Source organism: Marmota monax, unplaced genomic scaffold, assembly GCF_021218885.2.
Source record: "Marmota monax isolate L192 unplaced genomic scaffold, Marmota_monax_Labrador192_F-V1.1 WCK01_AAM20220418_F8-fsc00068, whole genome shotgun sequence".
Classification (NCBI taxonomy): Eukaryota; Metazoa; Chordata; class Mammalia; order Rodentia; family Sciuridae; genus Marmota; species Marmota monax.
The window spans coordinates 7361566-7386825 of NW_026692352.1; the positions used below are offsets into that span (position 1 = coordinate 7361566).

At 35.4% G+C, this 25260-nt stretch overlaps 1 protein-coding gene across 1 annotated transcript in view; it reads right to left on the reverse strand.

The window, feature by feature from the left end:
* The window catches only part of Gdpd4 (glycerophosphodiester phosphodiesterase domain containing 4), a 100797-nt gene that overhangs the window by 21418 nt on the left and 54119 nt on the right, over positions 1-25260 (reverse strand). Inside the window, exons 9-11 of the mRNA XM_046442135.1 lie at positions 19395-19551; positions 3658-3879; positions 2549-2703 (exon numbers count right to left, since the gene is read on the reverse strand). Coding sequence (XP_046298091.1) covers positions 2549-2703; positions 3658-3879; positions 19395-19551 — 534 coding nt within the window. The remainder of the gene's footprint in view (positions 1-2548; positions 2704-3657; positions 3880-19394; positions 19552-25260) is intronic.

The following is a 25260-nucleotide window of genomic DNA, read 5'->3' on the forward strand; positions in this document are numbered from 1 at the left end:
AATGCAGCATTATTCATAACAGCCAAGATATGGAATCAATCCAAGCGTCTACCAGTGGATGAATGGACTAAGATGACGAGGTATATCCAAAAAATGGAATCTTGCTCGGCTTCGAAAAAGAAGGAAAATGTCATTTGCAACAATATGGATGAACCTGGAAGACATCATACTATATAAAATAAGTTAGGCATAAAAAGATAAATATTGTATTATTTTACTTATATATGGAATCTTAAAAATATTCTGGTTATAAGCATTATAAATATTTAAGCTGTAACTGTTTACTCTCTTAAAATTCTTTATTCCCTTGAAGGAAATGGTTTGTAACAGATTCCTGCTCATGAACTGTTCATGACTTACTTTGTATTAAAACTATAAGGAAAAAGCTTATTTCCCATACTACTGTGTATGCCTTCCTTAAGGAGATGGATGGTGTATCGCTTATGTTGACCTTCATATAAAATTATCACGGTATATTACTGTACATATTTCTACTCAGTAAATATTTACTGAGCTAAACTAAACTACTTGACTTTAGGACTCAGGAAATGATCCTCCGTTAAATCTGATGCCAGTGGAAACCATGCCCATATAACCATGGCCAAGAAACAACTTTAAAGGCATAGAGGGGAAAGAAAAGAATTTGGACTCTGTAGTCTGTCCACCTTATATCTAAATACCAGGTTCACCACTGACCAATTATATTAACTTTCGTGAACTGCCTAACCTCTACAAGTGGGAAATGATGATAAATCCACTGTACAACATAGTTGGTAATTTTAGGGAGATAATTAAAAAGTGATTCCAAACAGTCAAGTCTGGAAGAGTTATTTTATTTCCATGTGTTTTAATTCTGAAATCTATGTTCAATTGTATATTTATAAATATGGTAATTAAGAATTTTACTTGCTTCTCTAAAATTATGGCATTTGCAGGTAAATGGAAGGAGTTAGAGAATATCATGCTAAACAAAGTAAGCCAATCTCAAAAAACCAAAGGCTGAATGTTTTCTCTGATAAGTGGATGCTAATTCATAGTGGGGGGACATGGAGGAACTTTGGATTGGCCAAAGGGGAAAGCGGGGAGAGGAGGGGGCAAGAGGATAGGAAAGATGGTGGAATGAGATGGACATCATCACCCTACGTACATGTATGATTGCACAAATGGTGTGACCATACTTTGTGTACAACCAGAGAAGTGAAAAATTATGCTCTATTTGTGCACAGTGAATCAAAGAGCATTCTGCTGTCATGTATAACTGATTAGAAGAAGGAAAGGAGGAAAGAAGAAAGGAAGGAAGGAAGGAAGGAAGGAAGGAAGGAAGGAAGGAAGGAAGGAAGGAAGGAAAAGAAAAGAAAGAAAGAAAGAAAGAAAGAAAGAAAGAAAGAAAGAAAGAAAGAAAGAAAGAAAGAAAGAAAGAAAGAATTTTACTTGCTTCTCATGTTTGGCTACTTTAATTTTTTTCCTAATAATGGTTTAGATATATTCTGAATTATGCCTATAAGACATATGGCTATCTAGATCAGAAAACTATTTATGAGGCACTTCAATCCATCTGGTAAGAGGAAATAAACAAGTTTTGAGTTTGACTTTTCAATGATTACCATATATAAAAACAGAAATGTGGCCAGGTGTAGCTGCATACACCTGTAATCACAACTATACTGGAAGCTGGGGGCAGAAAGATCACAAGTTTGAGACCAGCCTGGACAACTTTGTGAGATGCTGTCACAAAATAAATGAAAAAGGGCCAGGAATGTAGTTTCAGTGGTAACAACAACAGCATCAATGAAAAGAAAAAAAAAGACATGCCAAGTATACAAAAAGTGTGTTGAATGGTAACAGACTGGAGCACAGAGGAGAAGGAGCTCAAAACGCATAATCTACTTTAGCCCATGGCCGGCACAGACTTCATAAATGAAGGTTCAGTTACGTGAGAAATCCGAAGGGAGTTTGAATTAAAGAGACAGACTCTAATTACCTTTAAACCAGCTCCAGAACGGCTTCTCCTACCTCCAGCCTCCAGCTACCTATTAGGGTAGAGAGGTTTACTGAAGAGGCCAGCAAGAGAGAGAGAGAGAGAGAGAGAGAGAGAGAGAACACACCAGGGAGTGGACTTTTATTGGGGAACAAAAAATTCTGGGGAAAATCCCATCCAATGAAAATCAAGGGGGGCAGTGTCCCAAGGTCAGGTGCAACGATTGGGTCTTCAAGGGTAGTGGCCAGACATGCCTCCACACAGACAAGCCCTCGGACCTAAGAAGGGTGGGGAAAGCTCTGAACACAAAGATGTGTCTAAGCGCCTCTCACCCATCCAGGGAGACAACTCAAATCACATGTGAGGATGACCTCCCACAGTTTACACTTGATAAATGTCTGTTGGCAGAGAAGGGAGGGGAGGATAGGAAGGAGAAAGTATAAAATTCCAAGTATATAACCATAAAAAGATATCCTAAAACGAGAAGAGGTAGTTCAGTTCCTTAGGTGGAATGTACATTCTATGCAAGTAATGCAATACATGCCAAGAGAGGTGTGGTTAAACACTTACCTCAACCCACTGTAGAATAACTTCTTGTAGTCAACATTTATTATATTGATATTCTCTTTTGCTAGGTCTTCAATGGAGAGTAAACGACCCACATGCTGAAAACCAGGAGCCATATACTTGACATACTCCCTATCATGAGATGGCAACCAAAAAATCTGTAAGGCAAAACAGGAAGTTCTTCAGTGGATAGTTAGCTGTCTATGTACAAACAACCCCATGGGAAATGGATCAGACTTCACTCCAGCACTGGTAGTAGTCAGTAGGAAACAGAAAAAGATTCAGTCCTTGGTGAAGAGAGTCAACCTGGCTAATATTGTCCAATGAACTCTTATAAAGGGGCCTTTCACCATTGCTGTTCTGGAGCTGAGTTTTATTAGGACTTCTTCAGTTACCAATTAATATCAAGGATCAAGGGCCCACTGTGTAGAGAAAGCTTCACATTGAAAAGTGGATGAGGAGTTGGTAGATATGGATGAAAGGTGGGAGTTAAAAAAAAAACCTCTTCTTAATTGGTGATACTAAAAGTTTATCATTGAGGGGAGATATTTCCTGAGACCAAGGATACTATTATGATTCATCTGTGGAAACAGTTCCATTCTCAAGAAGATATCTGTTTCACTCATAATACTCCCATATTCTGAGAATTTAAGCCCTTTGGAATGACTGAGTATCCAAATGCAGAGACTGCTTCTGAAAAACGTGATGAGAAAAATCTCTGTTCAAGAAAGAACCAGTTGTCTTTCTATATTATTCATTAAATCTAAGTCTTCAAAGTCTTAATGTTATGAAGGCTTTTTCTAACAGGCCTATGTTGGTCATAGTGCAGGTCACATCACAGCTGTTATACACAAGCCTCTTTAACAAGGTGCTGTTATTCCACTTGGTTTAGAATAGCAAACAGTCTCAATATTTTCCCTCGCTGAGATTAATTTAACTGGGTCTTTCTCAGATAATCACATGTAGCTGTATAAAAAATTATTTCCATTTCTATAGAAAACAAAATTACTTAAGGATCCCAGGGAAGACCTATAAGGTAGGTCAAATTCAACTACTGTGCTCCTGGATGTGCTACCCACCTCCCAATTCCTTTCATATATACTTAAACATACCAGATGTTGCGCAATTTTCGAGTCAAGGATCACCCTTACTACTTCACGAACAAATGTGTTTCTGAGAGGATGTTTTGGTGGAGGGCCAAAAAGATCAAATATCAGAAACTTTTGTTCCTTCTTTGCAATTTCCAATAAATCAGTTAGTTGTGGAATTGACTGGTTGCTTGCTCTTTTTTTATCAGCCTCTGATATAGGTCCCATATTGAAAAATGGTCTGCGCTAAAAATAAATACATCAAAGAAAGCATTGGTTTCCATCAAAAGCATTTTCCAGTTCTCTGCTTTATAGCCTCACCTGCAGCTCTACCTCCATATTGCTCCATTACCACTACAAACCACAAGTTGCTCTGAAATATTAGTTCTGAGATAAGAGTTGCCAAGGAGAGAAATACAATGTAATCACCGTTAGTAATTAGTTTTGGAATGATTTCTTCTATATCCTAGAACTTCTTGTATTTGCATTGAAGGTCCTCTATGTTCTTATCTTGATCTTGCTTTAGACCCTTTTCTTCTATAACTCAAAGTAATATATTCCTTTTCAGTCTTCTTGTTTCCCTGCATGTGCTCTTACAGTTCTAGTTTTTTATAAGATGGAGCATATGCTTTGGCTTCAAAATGAATTAATAAATTCAATTCCAATTCTACACCTCCCTCATTTGCCTTCCTTGCTATATCCACCTGCAAAAATCCTACCCTTAACCTTCTCAAATGTTATTTCCTTCATGAAGTTTTCCTTAAATATTCCGACTAAAGAGACTTTGTGGCAATAAGCCCTGATGCTCTATTTTTATGCCTCTATAAGTGTATTTCTCATTGTGCTGTCTATAGATATTTGTAGCTGTCCAAATAGACAGATCAAAGTCCAAATACTGGCTCAATAAGCTTTGTGCTGTACAACATTGGAAAAATCATTTAAATTCTCAGACTTCATTGCCCAAACTACAAAATGAGGGAATAGAGGGGTAATCCACATATTTCTTAGGATAAGATATGTCAAAAAATATTTACAGGATCTGGGAACACATCTGGCACATAGAAAAGTGGAAAATTCACATTTGTTCCTTCACACTCTACTGACACTGGAATGTAACTCTCTCATAGCAGGAAGTATCATATATTTTCAATGCACAGCATTTTCCCTTATACAAGGTAAGACATACTAAGTTTGCTATATTAAATTTAACAGAAGCTACTTTTATTATCACTTGTCCATTTTAGATAATGTGGGTGAATTAAGTGATAAAAGCCTATTTCTTGAACCTGGGTTGTGGCTCAGTGGCAGAGCCCTTGCCTCACATGCGTGAGGCACTGGGTTCACTCCTCAGCACCATATAAAAATTAAATAAATAAATCAATAAAGAAATTGTGTCCATCTACAACTAAAAAATATTTTTTAAAAAGTCTACTTCTTAGGAAAAGGAAACAATATCTATCTCTCATTTTCTAAAGACTCAAGAAATGTTTTTCTCTATACAATTTTACCTCATTCTCATACCATATTTCCTTTTCTTTCTCCATTTAATTTCCTAAACAATCTGCCCTTTCTCATATTTTTCATACATATTGTAGAATATCCCAATAAAATTGCCAGATCAGAAGGCAAGACACGTAAGTTAAACCATGGTCTAGATCTGAGTTGTGGGTTACAACTTAGATTTTTATTTTTAATTCTCAGAAAAATAGGTATTTATTACAGAATTCAAGATTTAGTTAGATAGTGCAAGATCCAGATCAACAGGATCACTTAATTATGAGGAAAACTTAAAAGAACAGGATAGAAAACATTAACACAAGACAAAAATTCAAAATAACAAAAAATAATGAAAATTTATCAGTAGGAGAATTTAACTCCAGTAAGTTTTAAATAGTATCATGGTATTGACCTAACATCTGAAGTAAACTGAGATTCATTTTTGTTTATGTAAGATAGGAGACTTAATCAGAAAAACAAACCAGAATGGGATAATGTCGGGTTTAGACTATATTCTACATATGATTGAACATTTTCAAAAAAGTCATAGGAAGTACAGAGCTAGAAATGAAACTTATGACTCTTCAGGTAAACATCTACTTCCTCAAATAAAAAGAGACTAAAAGGTCCTCTGTTCTCTATGCCTATGCTGATAGATATTACAGATAGAAGAGCTATTGGAAGAGCCAATGTATCATATTTGTTAAGAAATAGGACAATTATTCAAAATGTGTCTAATGACATCACATCAAGGGAAACGTTCTTAGGAGAACTATCTATAAATATAGATGAACAACAGAAAGTTTTCTGTTGAAATAGATTCCACTCCATCTAACACTAATCTCACTACCACAAAAAATCAGATTGCTAAGAGTATTAAAACCATTTAAGTACTGGGGATTTCTAAACAATCCTAAATCCTCTTCCATGTCTCAACATAAAACTGTTACTCTGAGATTGCTGTTTTAAAGAACATTCCTTTCTTCTCTAATGGCACTTCCCTTATAAAATTAAATGTGAGGAATCTATTTTCCAAGAAGAACCACCAGAAGAAATGTACCACAAATTATTTTTAAAAGCCTCAGAAAATTATACTGTACATTTTCAATTTATAGTTGGTAAGGACGTTTGTATATAGATTAAAAGATAATCAAATAGACTTCTAGTTTCATGTATAAGGAACTTGGAAGATGTCATTCTATCTTAAACAACAAGTAAAAAGCTGAACAGACTTAAAAATCAACTTCTTGGAGCTTGAATCTGAAGAGAGGAAGAACATAGACAAACCACTTCCCACAAGATTCAGGAGAGAGGCAAAAAGAGGGATCACAGCTTCCCAGAGTAATGTTCATAAATAGAAACCACTGAGGGAACCAGGGCTGGGATTAGGAAAAACTAAACTGCAATTGATAAATTGCTGGAGGTTCAGTGTGGTCAGTGAGTTAAAAACTCGAGGAAGACCCAGTGTTAGGGCAGCCCATCAGCTGGCAGTCTGAAAGGGAGGGGAAACAGCTCAATGAGCATCACCGCAGAGGAGCCAATCAGCTAGAAGTTGCTGGGGCCGCTGTGAGCCAATCATCAGCTGGCAGTCTGAAAGTTTGCTGGGGCCCCTCAGGCCGCAAGCATGCCAATCAGCTAGAAGTTGCTGGGGCCGCTGTGAGCCAATCATCAGCTGGCAGTCTGAAAGTTTGCTGGGGCCCCTCAGGCCGCAAGCATGCCAGGCGAGTGTGCTACCGCTTGAGCCACATCCCCAGCCCCCTGAGCTCGCCTTAGGACACCTGCCTTACCGTTTGACAGGTGTACCGCCCCTGAATGCTTGTCTCTCAACAGCAGCCCACACACTTTAGAGTTTTATCTACAGGAGCTCAATCAAATTCTCAAAAATATGAGGTAGGGGAATATTTATGTCTTCAGCAGGGGGAAATAAAAAAAAACACTTTTAAATACCTTAGAGTACTCTGCTTCTTTTTTTTTATATTTTTTTATTGGTTGTTCAAAACATTACAAAGCTCATGATATATCATCTTTCATACATTTGACTCAACTGGGTTATGAACTCCCATTTTTACCCCAAATACAAATTGCTGAATCACATTGGTTACACACTCATATTTTTACATAATGGCATATTAGTGACTGTTGTATTCTGCTACCTTTCCTTTCCCCTACTATTCCCCCTCCCCTCCCCTCCCATCATCCCTCTCTACCTCATCTGCTGTTGTTCAATTCTCTCCCTTGTTTCCCCCCGTTTCCCCTCACATCCTCTTCTATGTAATTTTGTGTAACATTAAGGGTCTCCTACAATTCCATATGCTTTCCCTTCTCTCTCCCTTTCTCTCCCCCCACTAGTCTTTGTTTAATGTTAATCTTTTCCTCATGCTCTTACTCCCTGTTCTGTTCTTAGTTGCTCTCTTTATATCAAAGAAGATATTTGGCATTTGTTTTTTAAGGATTGGCTAGCTTCGCTTAGCATAATCTGCTCTAATGCCATCCATTTCCCTGCAAATTCTATGATTTTGTCATTTTTTATTGCTGGGTAGTACTCCATTGTGTATAGATGCCACATTTTTTTTTATCCATTCATCTATTGAAGGGCATCTAGGTTGGTTCCACAGTCTTGCTATTGTGAATTGTGCTGCTATGATCATTGATGTGGCAGTGTCCCTATAGTACGCTCTTTTAAGATCCTCAGGGAATAGTCCGAGGAGGGCGATAGCTGGGTCAAATGGTGGATCCATTCCCAGCTTTCCCAGGTATCTCCATACTGCTTTCCAAATTGGTCTTACCAATTTGCAGTCCTGTAGAGAATCAGATGTGACTGCGTTACTATTCCTGTCCTTGATGGAGTTTGCCTGCAAACAGGATATTCTGTCAAGGTATAGATAGGTAACAGCGGACATGCTTGAAAACGAGGTGTCTGCTGTCCTTGGGAGGACTTGCCTGCAAACGGGATGTTCTGCCAAGTGGGCTAGGAGGGCACTGAGAAAAATTTTATTATCTGTTCTTAACAAAGAGCTGAGCTCAGCATACTCCAGGCCGAGAGTAGATTAGCCATGAGAAGCGGGTCACTTCTGATTAGAAAGTAAAACTTCTGTGTACTATGTTTAATTAGCTGTAAGACCTGATTTATTGATGTTGGAAGGCTGCCTTCTTTGTTCACAATACTATAAAAAGATTGCTTGTACACAATAAAGGACTTTTTTTTCTGCTGCTGCTTTGCTTGCTCTGCTTCTTCTTTCTTTTCCCATGCTGACCTGCAAGTGAATTACTGCAACACAGTCCCACCAGCAGTGTACAAGTGTACCCTTTTCCCCACATCCTTGCCAACACTTATTGTTGTTTGACTTCATAATGGCTGCATCACACATCACATGGAAAACGAACAATATGTTACTCTGCTTCTTAAGAAGAAACTATTTGCCAGGCGTGGTGGCACTGCCTGTCCCAGTGGCTCGGGAGGCTGAGGCAGAATTGAGAGTTCAAAGCCAGCCTCAGGCACTTAGCAAGACACTTAGCAACTCAGGGAGACACTGTCTCTAAATAAAATACAAATAAAGGACTGGGGATGTGGCTTAGTGGTTAAGCACCCCTGGATTCAATCCTAGGTACCAAAAAATATAAAAAGAAGTAATTATTTAACCTACTAATGTTTTTATTAGAGTGAAACAAAATAAGAGGAAAGGAAATAATTTCAGCTCTCCGTAACCATTCTGTTCTATCTGAAGAGGTTGGGTGAGGAAATTTAAAAGTGCTTTTGAGGTTCACAGTCTAGAAGCACAAGCTCACTAAAAGACTACAATCCAGTCATATAACTACATAACACTTCTCCCATACACCAAATCATGACATTATTAAACACCTATATATAGTAGTTCCTTTTACCTGGTACATCACGTTCAGCTATCAAAAAAATTATAAGGCATGCTAAAAGGCAAAATAACACAATTTGATAACACAGCAAGAAGTGGAACCAGGGACCAGAAATTGAAAAAAAAATCAATGAATAATAGGTTAAGAGCTGTAAGGATAAAGTTGATAGCATGCAAAACAGATGTAAGGAAATAAATATAAATCCTACAAAAGAACCAACAAAACAAAAAGAGCTACAGATTAAAAAAAAAAAACTAATGAAAATGAAGAATGTCCTTGATGCGCTTATTAATACATAGGGCCTGCTAAGGAAAGAATCTCTGAGCTTGAAGATCTATTAATATAAACTTTCACACTTGAAAAACAAAAGGAATAAAGATGGAAAATATCAGAATATGTAAGGACTATTGGGGTCAAGCAGGAAAGGTAGAGACGACTATACTCCCATGTTCATTGCAGCATTATTCACAATAGCCAAATAAGAACTCAACCTGTGTACACCAATGGGTGACTAGATAAAGAAAATGTGGCACACACATACAATGGAATATTATTCAGCCTGAAAAAGGAAGGAAATTCTGTCATTTGAGACAACAGAGATGAACTCAGAGGACATTATGCTAAAGAAAATAAGCCGGGCACAGAAGAACAAATGCCACATAATTTCATTTGTATGTACAAAGTTGAACTAAGAAGCAGAGAATAGAAGAGCGGTTACCACAGAATTGGTGGGCTGGGGACATGTTGGTCAGAGAAAACAAAATTTCATAGAGATAAGTGGAATATCGTCAACGGATCTATTTTATCATGTGATTATTATAGTTAATAACAATGTATTATGTACTTAATTGTTAATAAAGTTGATTTTAAGTATTCTCACCACAAAATGATTATGTGAGATAATATATGTTAATTAGCTTAACTTATCCATTATACAATGTACATATATTTCAAAAGAGCCTGTTGGGGCTGGGATGTAGCTCAGCTGCTTGTCTAGTATGTGTGAGGCTCTGGGTTTGATCCCCAACACTACAAAAAAACAAAATCAAAACCAACCAAACAGAAAACCCAACATGTTGTACATCATGTATAACAATAAATTTTCTAGAATTCTGATAGGGATTACACTGAAGCTATCAACCAAATTAGAAACAATATTGACTTAATGTATAAACACAATATATCTTTCCATTAATTTAGATCTTTGTGGTTTTTCTTCTATAGTTTTCAGTATACAAATTCTGCATGTATGATTTTTTTAGATTTATATCCAAGAACTTGATTTTTTTAGTGCTATTACACAGCCATTATTTTGTTAATTTCAAATTCCAACTTTTCATTACTAGAACACAGGAATACTACTGACTTTTATATGCAGATTTGGATCTTGTGGCATCACTTATTACTTAAAAGTTCCTAAAACTTTTAAAAACAAATTATTTTAAAATTTCTACCTAGACAATCAGGCCATGTGTGAACAAAGACAGTTTGCCTTCTTCCCTTAAAATCTATTCGTCTATAAGCCTTTTACAAATTTTCCTGCTATCTAGGATTTCCAGTGTGATGCTGACTAGCAGTGGTGAGGAAGGGCATTCTTGCCTTGTTCTCAATCTTAGGAAGAAAGCATTCATCCTCTTACCATTAAGAATGTTATTAACTGTAGATTTTGTTGGTGTAGTTTTGTGTTTCTTTTTGTTGTTGTTGTTTTGTTTTTGCAGTACTAGGGACTGAATTCAGGGGCACTCTACCACTGACCTACATCCCAAGCCCTTTTTATTTTTTGAGATAGGGTCTTGCTAAGTTGCCCAGGTTGTCCTCAAATTTGCTATCCTCCTGCCTCAGCCTCCTCTGTAGTTGGGATTACAGGTGTATACGACCATGCCTGGCTAGATGTAGGTTTTTTGAAGTTCTCTTCTGTTAGTGTAAGGAAGTTTTCATATATTCTTTGTTTAAGATTTTTTTCAGCACAAATGGATTTTTTTTTGTTGAATGTTACTGAATGCTTTTGCTACACAAATTTAAGTGATCATGTAGTTTTTCTTTAGACTGTTTACATAATAAGTTACACTGAATGATTTTTCAATGTTAAACTAGTCTTTTACTCCTAAGATGGACTTCACTTACATCATAATATATTTTCTTTTTTACACAATCATGAATTTGAGATACTAGCATTTTCTTGAGGTGTTTTCTATGTCCATATTATTATTATCATGGATAAAGAGAAGCATTAATCACAATTAGTTTATTAGTTTTCTATTACTGTTGTAACAAATCACCACATACTTAGTGACTTAAAACAACATAAATATTTTTTTTCGTGTTTGTTTTGCAGATAAGAATTCTTATGGGTCTCACTTGGCCATAATCTAGGTGTTGACAAGGCTCTGTTCCATTTTGGAGTCTATAGGGGAGAATCCATTCATGCTCATTCCCATTATTGTCAGAATTCAATTCCCATGTCCTCTCTGTTAGCCCATTCCTAGCTTCTAGTGGCTATCTGCTTTCTTTGGCTCATAGCTTCCTTCCTTTATCTTTGAAGCCAGCAATGGAGAGCTGAATCCCTTTTATGCTTTTATCTTTCCTGCCTCTCTCCTCTCCACTGTTAGATCTCTGTATCCATATCTAGGAAAGTCTCTCTGCCTTTAAGGACTTGTTTGATTATACAGGCTGACCCAGACAATTCAGGATAATCTCCTCACCTGAAGGTCCATAATCTCAATAATATCTGCAACGCCATTTCTACAGTATATGGTAGCATATTTATAGGTTCCAGGAATTGGTGCATGGACATTTTCAAGAAACCATTATTTTGCTTACCATATATAAGAAAGGGCTAAATTCTCCAAACGGACATAACAATTACAAATGTGTATATTTTTAACAATGGAGCTTCAAAATGCCTGGGGCAAAAACTGGTCTGAAGGGAAAAATAAGCAAGTCAAGTATTATGGCCGAAGGCCTCATCATGCCTTCCTCAGTAAGCTGAAAGAACAAACGGGCAGGAAATCCATAAGACTAGAGACAACTTAAACAACATTATTCCTCAACTGGGCCTAATGCCACAGAACATTACTCCACAACTGCAGAATATACATTCTTGTCACATACACTTGGAACATTGATCAAGACATGCCATATTCTGGACCATTAAACAGTTCTTATAGAGAAGTGTATGTAAGAAGTCAGACAAAGTATTTACTCAGGCAATGACAGAATTAAACCAGAAATCAATAAGAAGATATCTGAAAAATTCATAAATATTTGGAAATTTGAAAAAGAGCTCCTAAATAATCCATGGGTTAATGATCAAGGCTCCAGTGAAATTTTAAAATATTTTGAACTTAATAAAAATGAAAATACAGCATATCAAAATCTGTGTGATAAAGGAGAAACAGTGTACATAGGTAAATACATGATTTTAAATGCTTATAATATTTTAAAAATCTAAAATCAGGAACATAAGTTTCTACCTTAACTAGAAAAAGAAGATTAAAAAATCAAACCCAAATTAAACAAAAGAAATACAAATTTGAGCAGAAACCAATGAAACTAAAAATAGGAAAGTAGAGAAAAACAATGAAACTAATCACTATTTCTTTGATAAGATCAATACGATTGTTAAATCTCTAGCCAGCTGACAAGTGATCACATATTATGAGAATCAGGATCCTATAGTCATTAAAAGGATAATAAAGAAATATTATAAACAACTCTGTCCACAAATTCAACAACTTAGGTGATATAGATTATTTCCTCAAAAGATGCAATCAATGTTCATTCAAGAAGAATGAATACCCTTGTATCTATTTATGAAATTGAATTAATAAATAAAAACTTTCCAACAAAGAAAATTCCAGGCTCAGGTTTGTTCACTGTTGAATTCTACTGAACACGTAGGAAAAAAATAACACTGGTTCTACTCTACACAATCTCTTCCAGGAAACAGAAGAAGACAGAACATTTTCCAACTCATATTATGAGCCCAGCATTACCCTAATATCAAATCCAGATTACAACTATATTAGAAAAGAAAACTACAAACCAATATCCTTCATAAACATCCTGTGAATTTTTAATCTCAGATATTGTAGTTTTTAAGTCCTCAATGTGGCAGGAACTGTAAAATATAAAAAAAGGAGCTCTACACACAAAATTATAGAGATAAAAGGATGGATTGAAAGTACCAAGATATCTGTAAATTCTCATACTCTATTAATAGAGCATTTTCTTCTTCTTCTTCTTCTTCTTCTTTTTTTTTTTTGTGGTGCTGGGGATTGAACCCAGGGCCTTGTGCATACAAGGCAAGCACTTTACCAACTGAGCTATATATCCAAACTTCTCTTCTGCTTTCTGATATTGTTGCTTACCATAATAAATTAACCAGACTAATTCAGTTTGTTACCATCAAATATTTTCTACTCTATTCCAATTTTTGTCTTAAGATTTCTTCTCTAAGATACAGACTAGAATTTGGAAATGACAGACTCAAAATCTTAGCTGAAAGGACTGTGACACATATACTTATCTACTGATACTGCAAGAAGTAAATAAATAGAAATAGGCTTCCCAATGTAAGATGACATTGCCTTCTCTAGTACACACTAATCAGTCTTTATCAGGAGAATTAGTCAAGATTTCCAAGGTCTATGGATCTGGAGCTTTGTGAAGCAGACTGATAATCCAATATGTAGGAAGACATTAACTACACCAGACTAAATGAATGGATACGTGCAATCTAATTAAGACTATTAATTTTGAACTTTGTTGGTAATTGTTTTAATGTTCTATTTTCTGGTGGGCATAAGAGAAAGACTTTAAAAAAACTTCCTCTGACTCATTTGCTCGTGATAAATATTCTTTGAATTTAATATCATCTCTCACTACTCCTTGGAATGCAGAAAGAAATATTTTTACTTCTTCTCTACTTCTCTTGGCACTACTAAGGTTTAATTTGCTTAGGTTCAATAAAAATATGCCCTCCTTTCTTGAATTATAACTGGATAAAGTGTGCAATCAAGGCCATATCTGGAGGATAGTATTTAAGAACATATTGTATTCAACCAGGTATGACAAACTCCATGACCCTGTCAAAAACACAGATATAGGGGCTGGGGTTGTGGCTCAGTGGTAGAGCACTCGCCCGGTGCGTGCAAGGCCCTGGATTCGATCCTCAGCACCACATAAAAATAAATAAGTAAAAATAAAGGCATTGTGTACAACTAAAAGAAATAAATATTTTAAAAATTTTATATAGATATAATTTATAGTTGGAACAAATGTTGATTAGCCTTCCTCAGCAAACTATCTGCTATCTGTTGTATACCATCCCAACATTACAGATAGTAAGGAAAGTGACAGCCTAGCATAAAAAGGAAAGCAAATTTGCCTACATTTATAAAGATATAAGTGAAATACTATGGAAATTAACTTCTTATTTTGTAAGTAAAAGATCTCTGAAATGGTAGGTACTATTAAAAATGAAACTCTAGGTGGGTGTGGTGGCACATGCCTATAATCACAGTTACTCCAGGGGCTGAGGCAGGAGGATTGCAAGTTTAAGGCCAGCCTCAGCAACTTAGCAAGATCCTGTCTCAAAATAAAAGGGCTGGGGACATAGTTCAGTGGTACAGCAACCCTGGGTTCAATCCCCAGTATCACCAAAAAAGAAACACCTAAATAATCTCTAGACCCTAACTTAATGGCCTTAGTAGTTGTTTAATACAATCTAACTCTAGACATCTGATTACATACATAACAAGGAACCTTATGTGTATTAATTGATCCTTCTTACTGCACCTATGTCAATTAATAAAGCAAAATATCACAAAATTACAATGAGATAAGCTTCTAAATAATCAATATAAATTATGATAAAACAGAAAACTTAAATTATTCAAAACTTAAAAATAAGGCAAGTAGTTGTTGCTTCATATCAAAATATCATGGCAGATATTAAGAACAACTGAAGATTATCTATCTGATACTTAGGGGAATGTACTTCTGTTTGAATTCCTCTTTACTTCTGATCAGAGCCCTGATTATGTAAAGTTAGATGTTATTGAGGAAACTGATGAAAACAAAAATGATTTTTGTCTAATAACAATGTGAATGATTTCTTTTGTGGAAGTCAACCCCTCAAATTATGACTTTTTTGGCATTTAGTATATTAACCAAGTATGTGTCTAACTTAGCAATCTAATTTCAGATTTTCTTTGTTCCACTGGTTGATTTCTTACTTCTCTTTTGAGTGGGTTTGACATCCTGCCTAGTTCCTCATTAATGTGCTAAAACAAAAGCTGGACTCATGTTATTTGTAAGAATATTGTATCTGTGTCATTGTGAAAATGAAACTTTCCTAATGAATACAAGAATTCCACAAATGTTGGTTGGGCTGAAGAAACAGGAATTTGCAAGCACTTTACAGAAGAAATACAAATGGTCAAAAATATATGAAAAGATGTTCAACATCTTTAGTAATTAGTGAAATGCAAATTAAAACTACACTAAGATTCTATCTCACTCCTGTTAGAATGCCAATTATCAAGAATACAAGTAACAATCAATGTTGGCGAGGATGTGGGGAGAAAGGTACTTTCATACATTATTGGTGGGATTGCAAACTGGTGCAACCGCTATGGAAAGCAGTATGAAGATTCCTTAGAAAACTTGGAATGGAACCACCATTTGAGCCACTTATCCCACTCCTTGGTCTATACCCAAAGGACTTAAAATCAGCATACTACAATGACACAGCCACATCAATGTTCATAGCAGCTCCATTCACAATAGCCAAGCTATGGGAACAACCTAGGTGCTCGTCAATGGATGAATGGATAAATAAAATGTGGTATACATACATAATGGAATATTACTCAGCCATAAAGAGGGATGAAATTATAGCATTTGCTGGTAAATGAATAGAAGTGAGACTTTCATGCTAAGTGAAATAAGCCAATCCCCAAAAAGCAAAGGCCAAATGTTCTCTCTGATATGTGGAAGCTAACCCAAAACAAGGGAGGGTGGGGAGAGGGGAAGAATAGATTCATTGGATTAGACAAAGGGGAACAAGGGAAGGAAGGAGAGGGGAATAGGAAGGATGGTAGAATTAATTGGACATAACTTTCCTAGCCTTGCATTTGAATATACAGTCAGAGTAAATCTGCATCATGTACAACCACAAGAATAGGATCCTAATTAAAATAAGTTATACTCTATGTAGGTATAATTTGCCGCAATACAGTCTACTGTCATGTATAAATAAAAAAATAAAACAAACAAAAAAAGAAACAGGAATTTGGCTGAGCTTTTAGGAACAACTCCCAGACTTTTTGTATTTATTCTTATTTCATTATCCATCAGATTGGATCTGGAATGTCCTCTGAAGCCCCATGTGTTAAAAGCTTTTTCACCTAGAGTGGTACTATTGGGAAGTGGTGGAATCTTTCAGAGACAGAGATCCTGTGGGAGGTCTCAGGTCACTGCAGGGTACACCTTGAAGGGAATTGTGGGATCCAGTCCCTTCTTCTTTTTCCTTTTTACTTCACAGTTATAAGGTGAATGTTTTTGCTCTGCCACATGTTTCCCACCATGATGTGCTGCCTTGCCACAGGCCCAAACCAACAGAGCCAATTGATCATGGACTGAAACCACTAAAACTGTGAGCCAAAATAAACCTTTTCTCATTAAAGTTGATTACCTCAGATATTTGTTACAGTAACAAAAAGGTTACTACCACGCAGACTGATTTTCACAAGTAATCTCAAGAACAATAAATATACTAATGAATAATGACTAATTTATAACCATCATCAATTAATCATACCTATGCCAATAATCATCAGAATAATCTTTATTTTTAAGTTCTTTGCTGTAAAAATTACCCAACCATGAAATCATTTAAATCATATGATAATATCCTTTCAACCACCTGCTGACCACACAGTATGAAAACAAAGAAAGCACCTCAAACAAACCTAAAGTCCCCCAAATAATCTTATTTGAATCCCTGATTTCAGGATATTCCTCATTAGCACACTAACAATATAATGAAACATTATATTTAATTAAAATATTAAATATTCTAGTTCCTATATGGTATCTAACCATGACCACTGACAAGAAAAATGACTATTATTGTCTCTATAAAAGAGAGACTCTAGTTCTAAGAACCAACAAGAAAAATCACATATTAACTAAAATCATCAGCCATTCATTCATCAAACTACTACTCCATCAAAAATCTCAGAATGATGAAACATTGGCTCAATTTTAAAAGTAAATTTAATTCTTAAAATCCTAATGAGACTTTTATAAGCAATACATCATACATCAGATATCTAACAGCCCTTTCATCTACAATACCCATTGCCAAAACATCAATTATGGCTAGCTAATCCAATATATGTATGCTGATGTATATATCTAGATTTTATGTGTTCATGTATTCATGTATGATGAGACATATTACATGGCCTACATATGCATAGAAACCTGGAATATCAGAGAAACCCCATTATCTACACATAAGGAAACAGCATTTATAGGCTATGTACTCCTATGAGAACAAATATTTTAAGGAGCTATGGTTATTATAAATCTACTTGAAACTATCTCTTATATTAACACTAGCTAGTAGAAAAAATCTGAAGTGGAGTCTCTAAAGTCTATTTTAACATAATGCTTCACTAACTTTTCACTATTTTTGTGTGAAACACAATCAAATAACTTTCAAGATTAACATCAAACTTAAATAAAATTCCATTTCACTCTTAGTACACCATTTTTAAAAACCTTAATATTTTTTCTTTATTTACAGCTACCTGATAAGGGAGTTATTACCACAATTGATACACCCCACATACTCTGGTATCTCTATTGTCACATGTGCTATCAATATGGATGCCTAATATCTATCATAGTGAAATGTCTATTTTCAAAATCAGTCTCAAATTTGAGTGTATCTGGGCAGAACCTATGTCACATGTATTATCCCTAGCTATAAGATAGACTAGAAAATATAAGTTGTTTTGTTTTCTTTATCCTGAGAAGACAGATTTGATCTTTATAAAATGAAAATCTGACTTTTTACCCATTTTCAAATACCCCAAAGGACTGGGTGCAGTGGCGCACACTTTGGTAATCCCAGTTACTTGGGAGGCTAAGGTAGAAGGATGACAAGTTTGAGGCCAACCTGGGCAATTTAGAGAGCTCCTGTTTCAAAATAAAAAGATAAAAAGTGCTGGAGATTCAGCTCAGTGGTTCCTGGATTCAATCCCCAGACCCACAAAAAGGAAACAAAAACAAAAATGAACAAAATAACCCTAAAAACAAAACACTCAAAAGATAATTCTAAGCTAACTTGTTATTTAAGAACTTTTTATTTAAGAATTGCTATAATCTTCCATCAACATGTTTTCCTGATTCTTTTCCTAAACTATTCCCTATCCCTATCCCTTCCTTCTCTATCTATGTATCTCCCCCCACACACATACAAACACACGTGTACGCACACACTCTATAATGTAACCTCTGAAACACATCACCACCATTGCCCATAGTTCTCTTTAGTAATGATCTCCCCTTAGCACAAATGGTATCTCTGCATTCTTTGACTTCCTCAAGGCGAACTACTCAACTCTTGCTTCAAAACTACATTTTACACAGTACAGGCTTTATATTTTACTATACCCATTAGTAGCCTACTCCTTCCAGAATCAGCCATCCTCATCCCTCAAACCGAACTAGAAATTATTCTTGCATGTTCCTGAAAAAACTGAAATTAACTCTAGATTGGCACTTATCACAATGTATCATAATTTTGTGTTTACACTTACCTTGTGAACTGCATTAGGGCTGGAGGTATGCTTATTCATCATTATATTTCATATGCTTAGTACCCAGTAGGTACTCAATATCTATTTGTTGAATAGAAAGAAGGAATCAAGAATAAATATGTTTCCAGGCTGGGAAAATAGCTCAGTGGCAGAGTCCCAGGTTCAATCCTCATATCACCAAAAGAAAAAAAAAAGTCTTCTACAAAGTATAAATATGATTCTCAGTCTGCATAATATATAAGACGGTGAGCTATTCAAAATACCTAAGAAAATACTACATACACAGTGGGCACACTATCAAAGTTTATAAAATACTTGTGTAAATAGGAATTAAATGACAAGAATAAGTTTACAAGGTTATTTTCAGACTTTCTGTGAATGTAGAGAGCAGCAATCAGACTCACTGCATTACCAGAAAAGCCCTTCACCCTGCTACCAAACTAGGATGAAATTGTGTGTACACTTGTCTATCTTTACCTTTATCTCCAGGGGCAACAAATTAATTCAAACAAAACAGGAATACAATCCAAGTTTATAGAACTGAGGAATGTGTCTTACCTCTGGTTTTATAAACCATTTACCAGCATTTAGAGTCTTTAGAAAATCCCAAGTGAAAAAGGCAGGGTGTTTAAAGGCATCTTCAGGCAGAACTTCCTTGATATTGGTTGTTCGTCTCAGGTCATAGTCATGCATGAGATAAGGCACATGATCAAAACTGTAGGTAGAGGGAGATAAGTGGGAAGGGGTAGACATTCTAAACTTAGCCATCCTGTCAGACAGAATCCCCAGAAAGCCTTTCAAGGTTCAAAGTCTTTCTAGGACTCTTTACTCTCTCACAAATCTCAACAAAGGCCTAAGAACCAGTCATTTACACCTCAATATCAATATTTTTCTGGCCCAGGGATCAATCTTTCATGTTATAATCATACTAGTGATGGGAAAAGAGTAGCTTCCCTATTTACAACCTTTCTGACATTGGGAAAGCAATAGTGGCCTGAGAATAAAGTGAAGGGGATAAGGACAAGGCAGGGTTCTAGAGAAAAATCTGTGGAAGACTTCTTAGTATGATTGTGGGGACCTAGAACCCTGCCTCTAAAATAGACCATATACTATGCCACAAAGCAACTTTTGGCAAATACAAAAAAGTAAAGATACTACCATGTATTTTATCAGATCATAATGGAATGAAATTGGAAATCAATGACAAAATAAAAAATAAAAATTTCTCCATCACCTGGAGACTAAACAATATGCTTCTGAAGGAACAATGGGTTGCAGAAGACATCAAGGAGGAGATTAAAAAATTCTTAGAAGTAAATGAGAATATAGACACAACATATCAAAATCTCTGGGACACTATGAAAGCAGTACTAAGAGGAAAATTCATTGCATGGCGTTCATTCTTTAAAAGAAGAAAAAGTCAACAAATAAATGACCTCACACTACATCTCAAAGCCTTAGAAAAAGAAGAACACATCAGCAGCAAAAGCAGTAGAAGGCAAGAAATAATTAAAATTAGAACTGAAATCAATGAAATAAAAACAAGAAACAATTGAAAAAACTGAAAAAACAAAAAGTTGGTTGTTTGAAAAAATAAATAAAATTGACAGATCCTTATTAAAAAAAAAAAAAAAAAAAAAAAAAAATTGACAGATCCTTGCCACGCTAATGAAGAGAAAGAGAGAGAGAGAACTCAAATTACCAGCTACTTGATGAAAAAGGTAATATCACAACAGACACTACAGAAACACAGAGGATAATTAGAAATTATTTTGAAATCTTATACTCCAATAAAATAGAAGACATCAAAGGCATTGACAAATTTCTCAAAGCATACGATTTGCCCAGATTGAATTAGGAAAATATACACAATTTAAACAGACCAATATCAACTGATGAAATAGAAGACATCATTAGAAGCTTACCAACCAAGAAATGCCCAGGACCAGATGGACACACAGTTGAGAAGAAGAACTAATACCAATACTCTTCAATTTATTTCAGGAAATAGAAAAAGAGGCAGCACTTCCAAACTCATTCTATGAGGCCAATATCACCCTGATCCCAAAACCAGGCAAAGACACATTGAAGAAAAAAAAAACTTCAGACCAATATCTCTAATGAACATAGATGCAAAAAAATTCTCAATAAAATGCTGGCAAATCGAATACAAAAACATATCAAAAAGATTGTGCACCATGATCAAGTGGGATTCATCCCAGGGATGAAAGGTTGGTTCAACATACAAAAATCAATAAATGTAATTCATTACATCAATAGACTTAAAGATATCTTTAAGAATCATGTTATCATCTCAATAGACGCAGAAAAAGCATTTGACAAAATACAGCACCCCTTTATGTTCAAAACACTAGAAAAGCTAGGGATAATAGGAACATATCTCAACATCATAAAGGCTATCTATGCTAAACCTCAGGCCAACATCATTCTAAATGGAGAAAAATTAAAGGCATTCTCTCTAAAAACTGGAACAAGACAGGGATGCCCTCTTTTACCACTTCTATTCAACATAGTTCTTGAAACACTGGCCAGAGCAATTGGACAGATGAAAAAAATTAAAGGGATATGTATAGGAAAAGAAGAACTTAAATTATCACTATTTGCTGATGATATGATTCTATACCTAGAAGACCCAAAAAAAATTCCACCAGAAAACTTCTAGAGCTAGCAAATGAATTCAGCAAAGAAGCAGGATATAAAATCAACATCCATAAATCAAAGGCATTTCTGTAAATCAGTGACAAATCCTGTGTGAAGGAAATGAGGAAAACTATCCCGTTCACAATAACCTCAAAAAAAAAAAAAAAGATACTTGGGAATCAACGAAAGAGGTGAAAGATCTATACAATGAAAACTATAGAACCCTAAAGAGAAAAATCAAAGAAGACCTTAGAAGATGGAAAGATCTACCTTGCTCTTGGATAGGCAGAATTAATATTATCAAAATGACCTTACTTCCAGAAGCACTATTCAGATTTAATGCAATTCTGATCAAAATCCCAATGGCATTCCTCATAGAATTAGAAAAAGCAATCATGAAATTCATCTGAAAAAATAAGAGACCCAGAATAGCTAAAGCAATCCTTAGCAGGAAGAGTGAAGCAGGTGGCATCGCTATACCAGATCTTAAACTATACTACACAGCAATAGTAACAAAAACAGCATGGTATTGGCACCAAAACAGACTGGTAGACCAATGGTACAGAATAGAGGACACAGAGATTAATCCACAAAATTACAAGTATCTTATGTTAGACAAAGCTGCCAAAAACATGCACTGGAGAAAAGACAGCATCTTCAACAAATGGTGCTGGGAAAACTAGAAATCCATATGCAACAAAATGAAATTAAACCCCTATCTCTCACCATGCACAAAACTTAACTCAAAGTGGATCAAGGTCCTAGGAATTAAACCAAAGACTCTGCGTATAATAGAAGAAAAAGTAGGCCCTAATCTTCATTATGTGGGATTAGGCCCCAACTTCCTTAATAAAACACTTATAGCACAAGAATTAAAACCAAGAATCAATAATGGGATGGAATCAAACTAAAAAGTTTCTTCTCAGCCAAAGAAACAATCTGTGAGGTGAACAGAGAGCCTACATCCTAGCAGCAAATTTTTACCCCTCACACATCAGATAGAGCACTAATCTCTAGGGTATGTAAAGAAAAACTTCTAGAACTAGCAAATGAATTCATCAAAGTAGCAGGATATAAAATCAACACCCATAAATCAAAGGAATTTCTGTATATCAGTGACAAATCCTCTGATAAAAAGAAAAAATTTCTGTATGTCAGTGATAAATCTTCTGAAAAAAAGAAAAAATCCTTTAAGAAAAAGCTTAACATGAAAAAAACAAATAACCCAATCAACAAATGGGCCAAGGACCTGAACAGACATTTCTCAAAAGAGGTTATACAATCAATCAATAAATATATTAAAAAATGCTCAGTATCTCTAGCAATTAGAGAAATGCAAATCAAAACTACTCTAAGATATCATCTCACTCCAGTCAGAATGGCAGCTATTAAGAATACAAACAATAATAAGTGCTGGCAAGGTTGTAGGGAAAAAGGCACATTCATACCTTGCTGGTGGGACTGCAAATTGGTACAGCCAATATGGAAAGCAGTATGGAGATTCCTTGGAAATCTGGGAATGGAACCCCCATTTGACCCAGGTATCCCTCTCCTTTGTCTATACTCAAAGGACTTAAAACCAGCATCCTACAGGGACACAGCCACATCAATGTTTACAGTAACACAATTCACAACAGCTAAATTGTGGAACCAACCTAGATGCCCTTCAGTGGATGAATGGATAAAAAAATGTGGCATATATACACAATGGAATTTTACTCAGCAATAAAAGAGAATAAAATCATGGCATTTGCAGGTAAATGGATGGTGTTGGAGAAGATAATGTAAGTGAGGTTAGCCAATCCCCCCCCCAAAAAAAAATGCCAAATGTTTTCTCTGATATAAGGAGGCCAACTCATAGTGGTATAGGGAGGGGGATCATGGGAGGATTAGATGAATTCTAAATAGGGAAGAGGGATGGGAGGGAAAGGGAGGGGGCAGGGGATTAACAAGGATGTTGGAATGTGATAGACATCATTATCCAAAGTACATGCATGAAGACATGAATTGGGTATCAATATACTTTATATACAAACAGAGATATGAAAAATTGTGGTATATATGCATAATAAGAATTGTAATGCATTCTGCTGTCATTTTTTAAAAAATCAATTAAAAAAAAGGAATATGGAGTTGCTTAGTGTTAGAGCGATTATCTATCACATATGAGACCCTGGGTTCAAATCCCAGTACAAAACATGCACACAAATGAATATAAATATTCATATATGTGTGTATATACATATATACACACACACACATATACATTCATACATGTACAAGTGTTCATGTATGTATCCCCAAATGAAATATGGATATAATGACATAAAAAAATAACAAGGTATATATAACAAAGACCTGGAAGGCAATATCAAGCAGAATTATAATCAAGCAGTATTATATGTGTAAACAAAGTCCTAAAAAGTTGCAAGGAACAGAAAAAATATTTAAAGAAACAAAAAGTTTTAATTTTTTTGATGAAAATCATACGTTAGCACATCCAAGATGCTTAATGAATCTCAGGAAGCTTGAACACAGGACACACACACACACAGTATTAAGAATCATTATTAACTGAATTGGTGAAAAGCTGATGATAAAAATAAAGTTCAGACATCAAAAGTAGCCAGGGGCAGGGGAAGGCATAAAACTTTTCATTAAAAATTAAACAAGATAGGAAACTATGGAACAACATTTCTGGCAGGAAGCTCTGGAGATTGAACCCAGAACATATGCTAGGCAAGCACTCTATACCAGGAACATATTTCAAATGCTGAAAAAAAACCAACTATATTAAAATTGGAGTGATAGGGAAAATTGCATGGTCCTGCACAAGGATAATTTGCAAATTTTTGAAGTATTCATGGTTTAACCACTATATAATAGTAATTTTACTATCAATGATATCTAATTTCTCAATATGTTCAATAACTCTACTACCCCCATAATTGCATTAGTGAAATTGTGCAGACATTTTCAATCAGCTTCTTTAAAATTGTTTTAGATGTTGATGGACTTTTATTAATTTTATTTATATGTGGTGCTGAAAATTGAACCCAGTGCTTCACACAAGCTAGGCAATTGCTCTACCACTGAACTACAACTCCAACCCCTTTCCATCAGTTTTTTAATAGCTTTGTTCTAAACTAACTGCAGCTAAAAGGAATTTCTCTCTTTTCTCAAAGTGGTACCAGATATCAGGCATAGCAGAAGATGCATGTTGAATGTGAATAATGACAGATATTTGCCCAGCCTGGGGCACTTAGTGAAGAGAAATAAGTTCATTAAAAAGTCCTTCATATAAAAGTAGGAGAGATAATCATCCCAGAATATGGGTAAAAATACTAGCAATATGAAAAAAGAGGGGAACAAACCATCCCAAATAGATCACAACACAAATGATTCCACTAACACCACAGTGGAGGAAATGCCAGGTAAAGAATTTACAAAGTTGACAGTTAAAATGTTCAATGGACTAAAAGAAGATATATGGAATAAACTTTAAGAGAGAAAATACAGGAAGTGAAATCACTCTCCAATAGAGGGATTCTGAAAAAGAACCAAACAGAAATCCTAGAAATGAAGGATTCAAAAGGTCAAATTAAAAATTCAGTTGAAAGAATCATCAAAGATCAGACTACACAGAAGACAGATTTTCAGGCCTCAAAAACAAAGTATACAATATCGAAAACAAAGTCAACAATAAAGATAAAAATCCATGACCAGAATATTCAAGAAATCTGGGTCAACATTGAGACCAAAT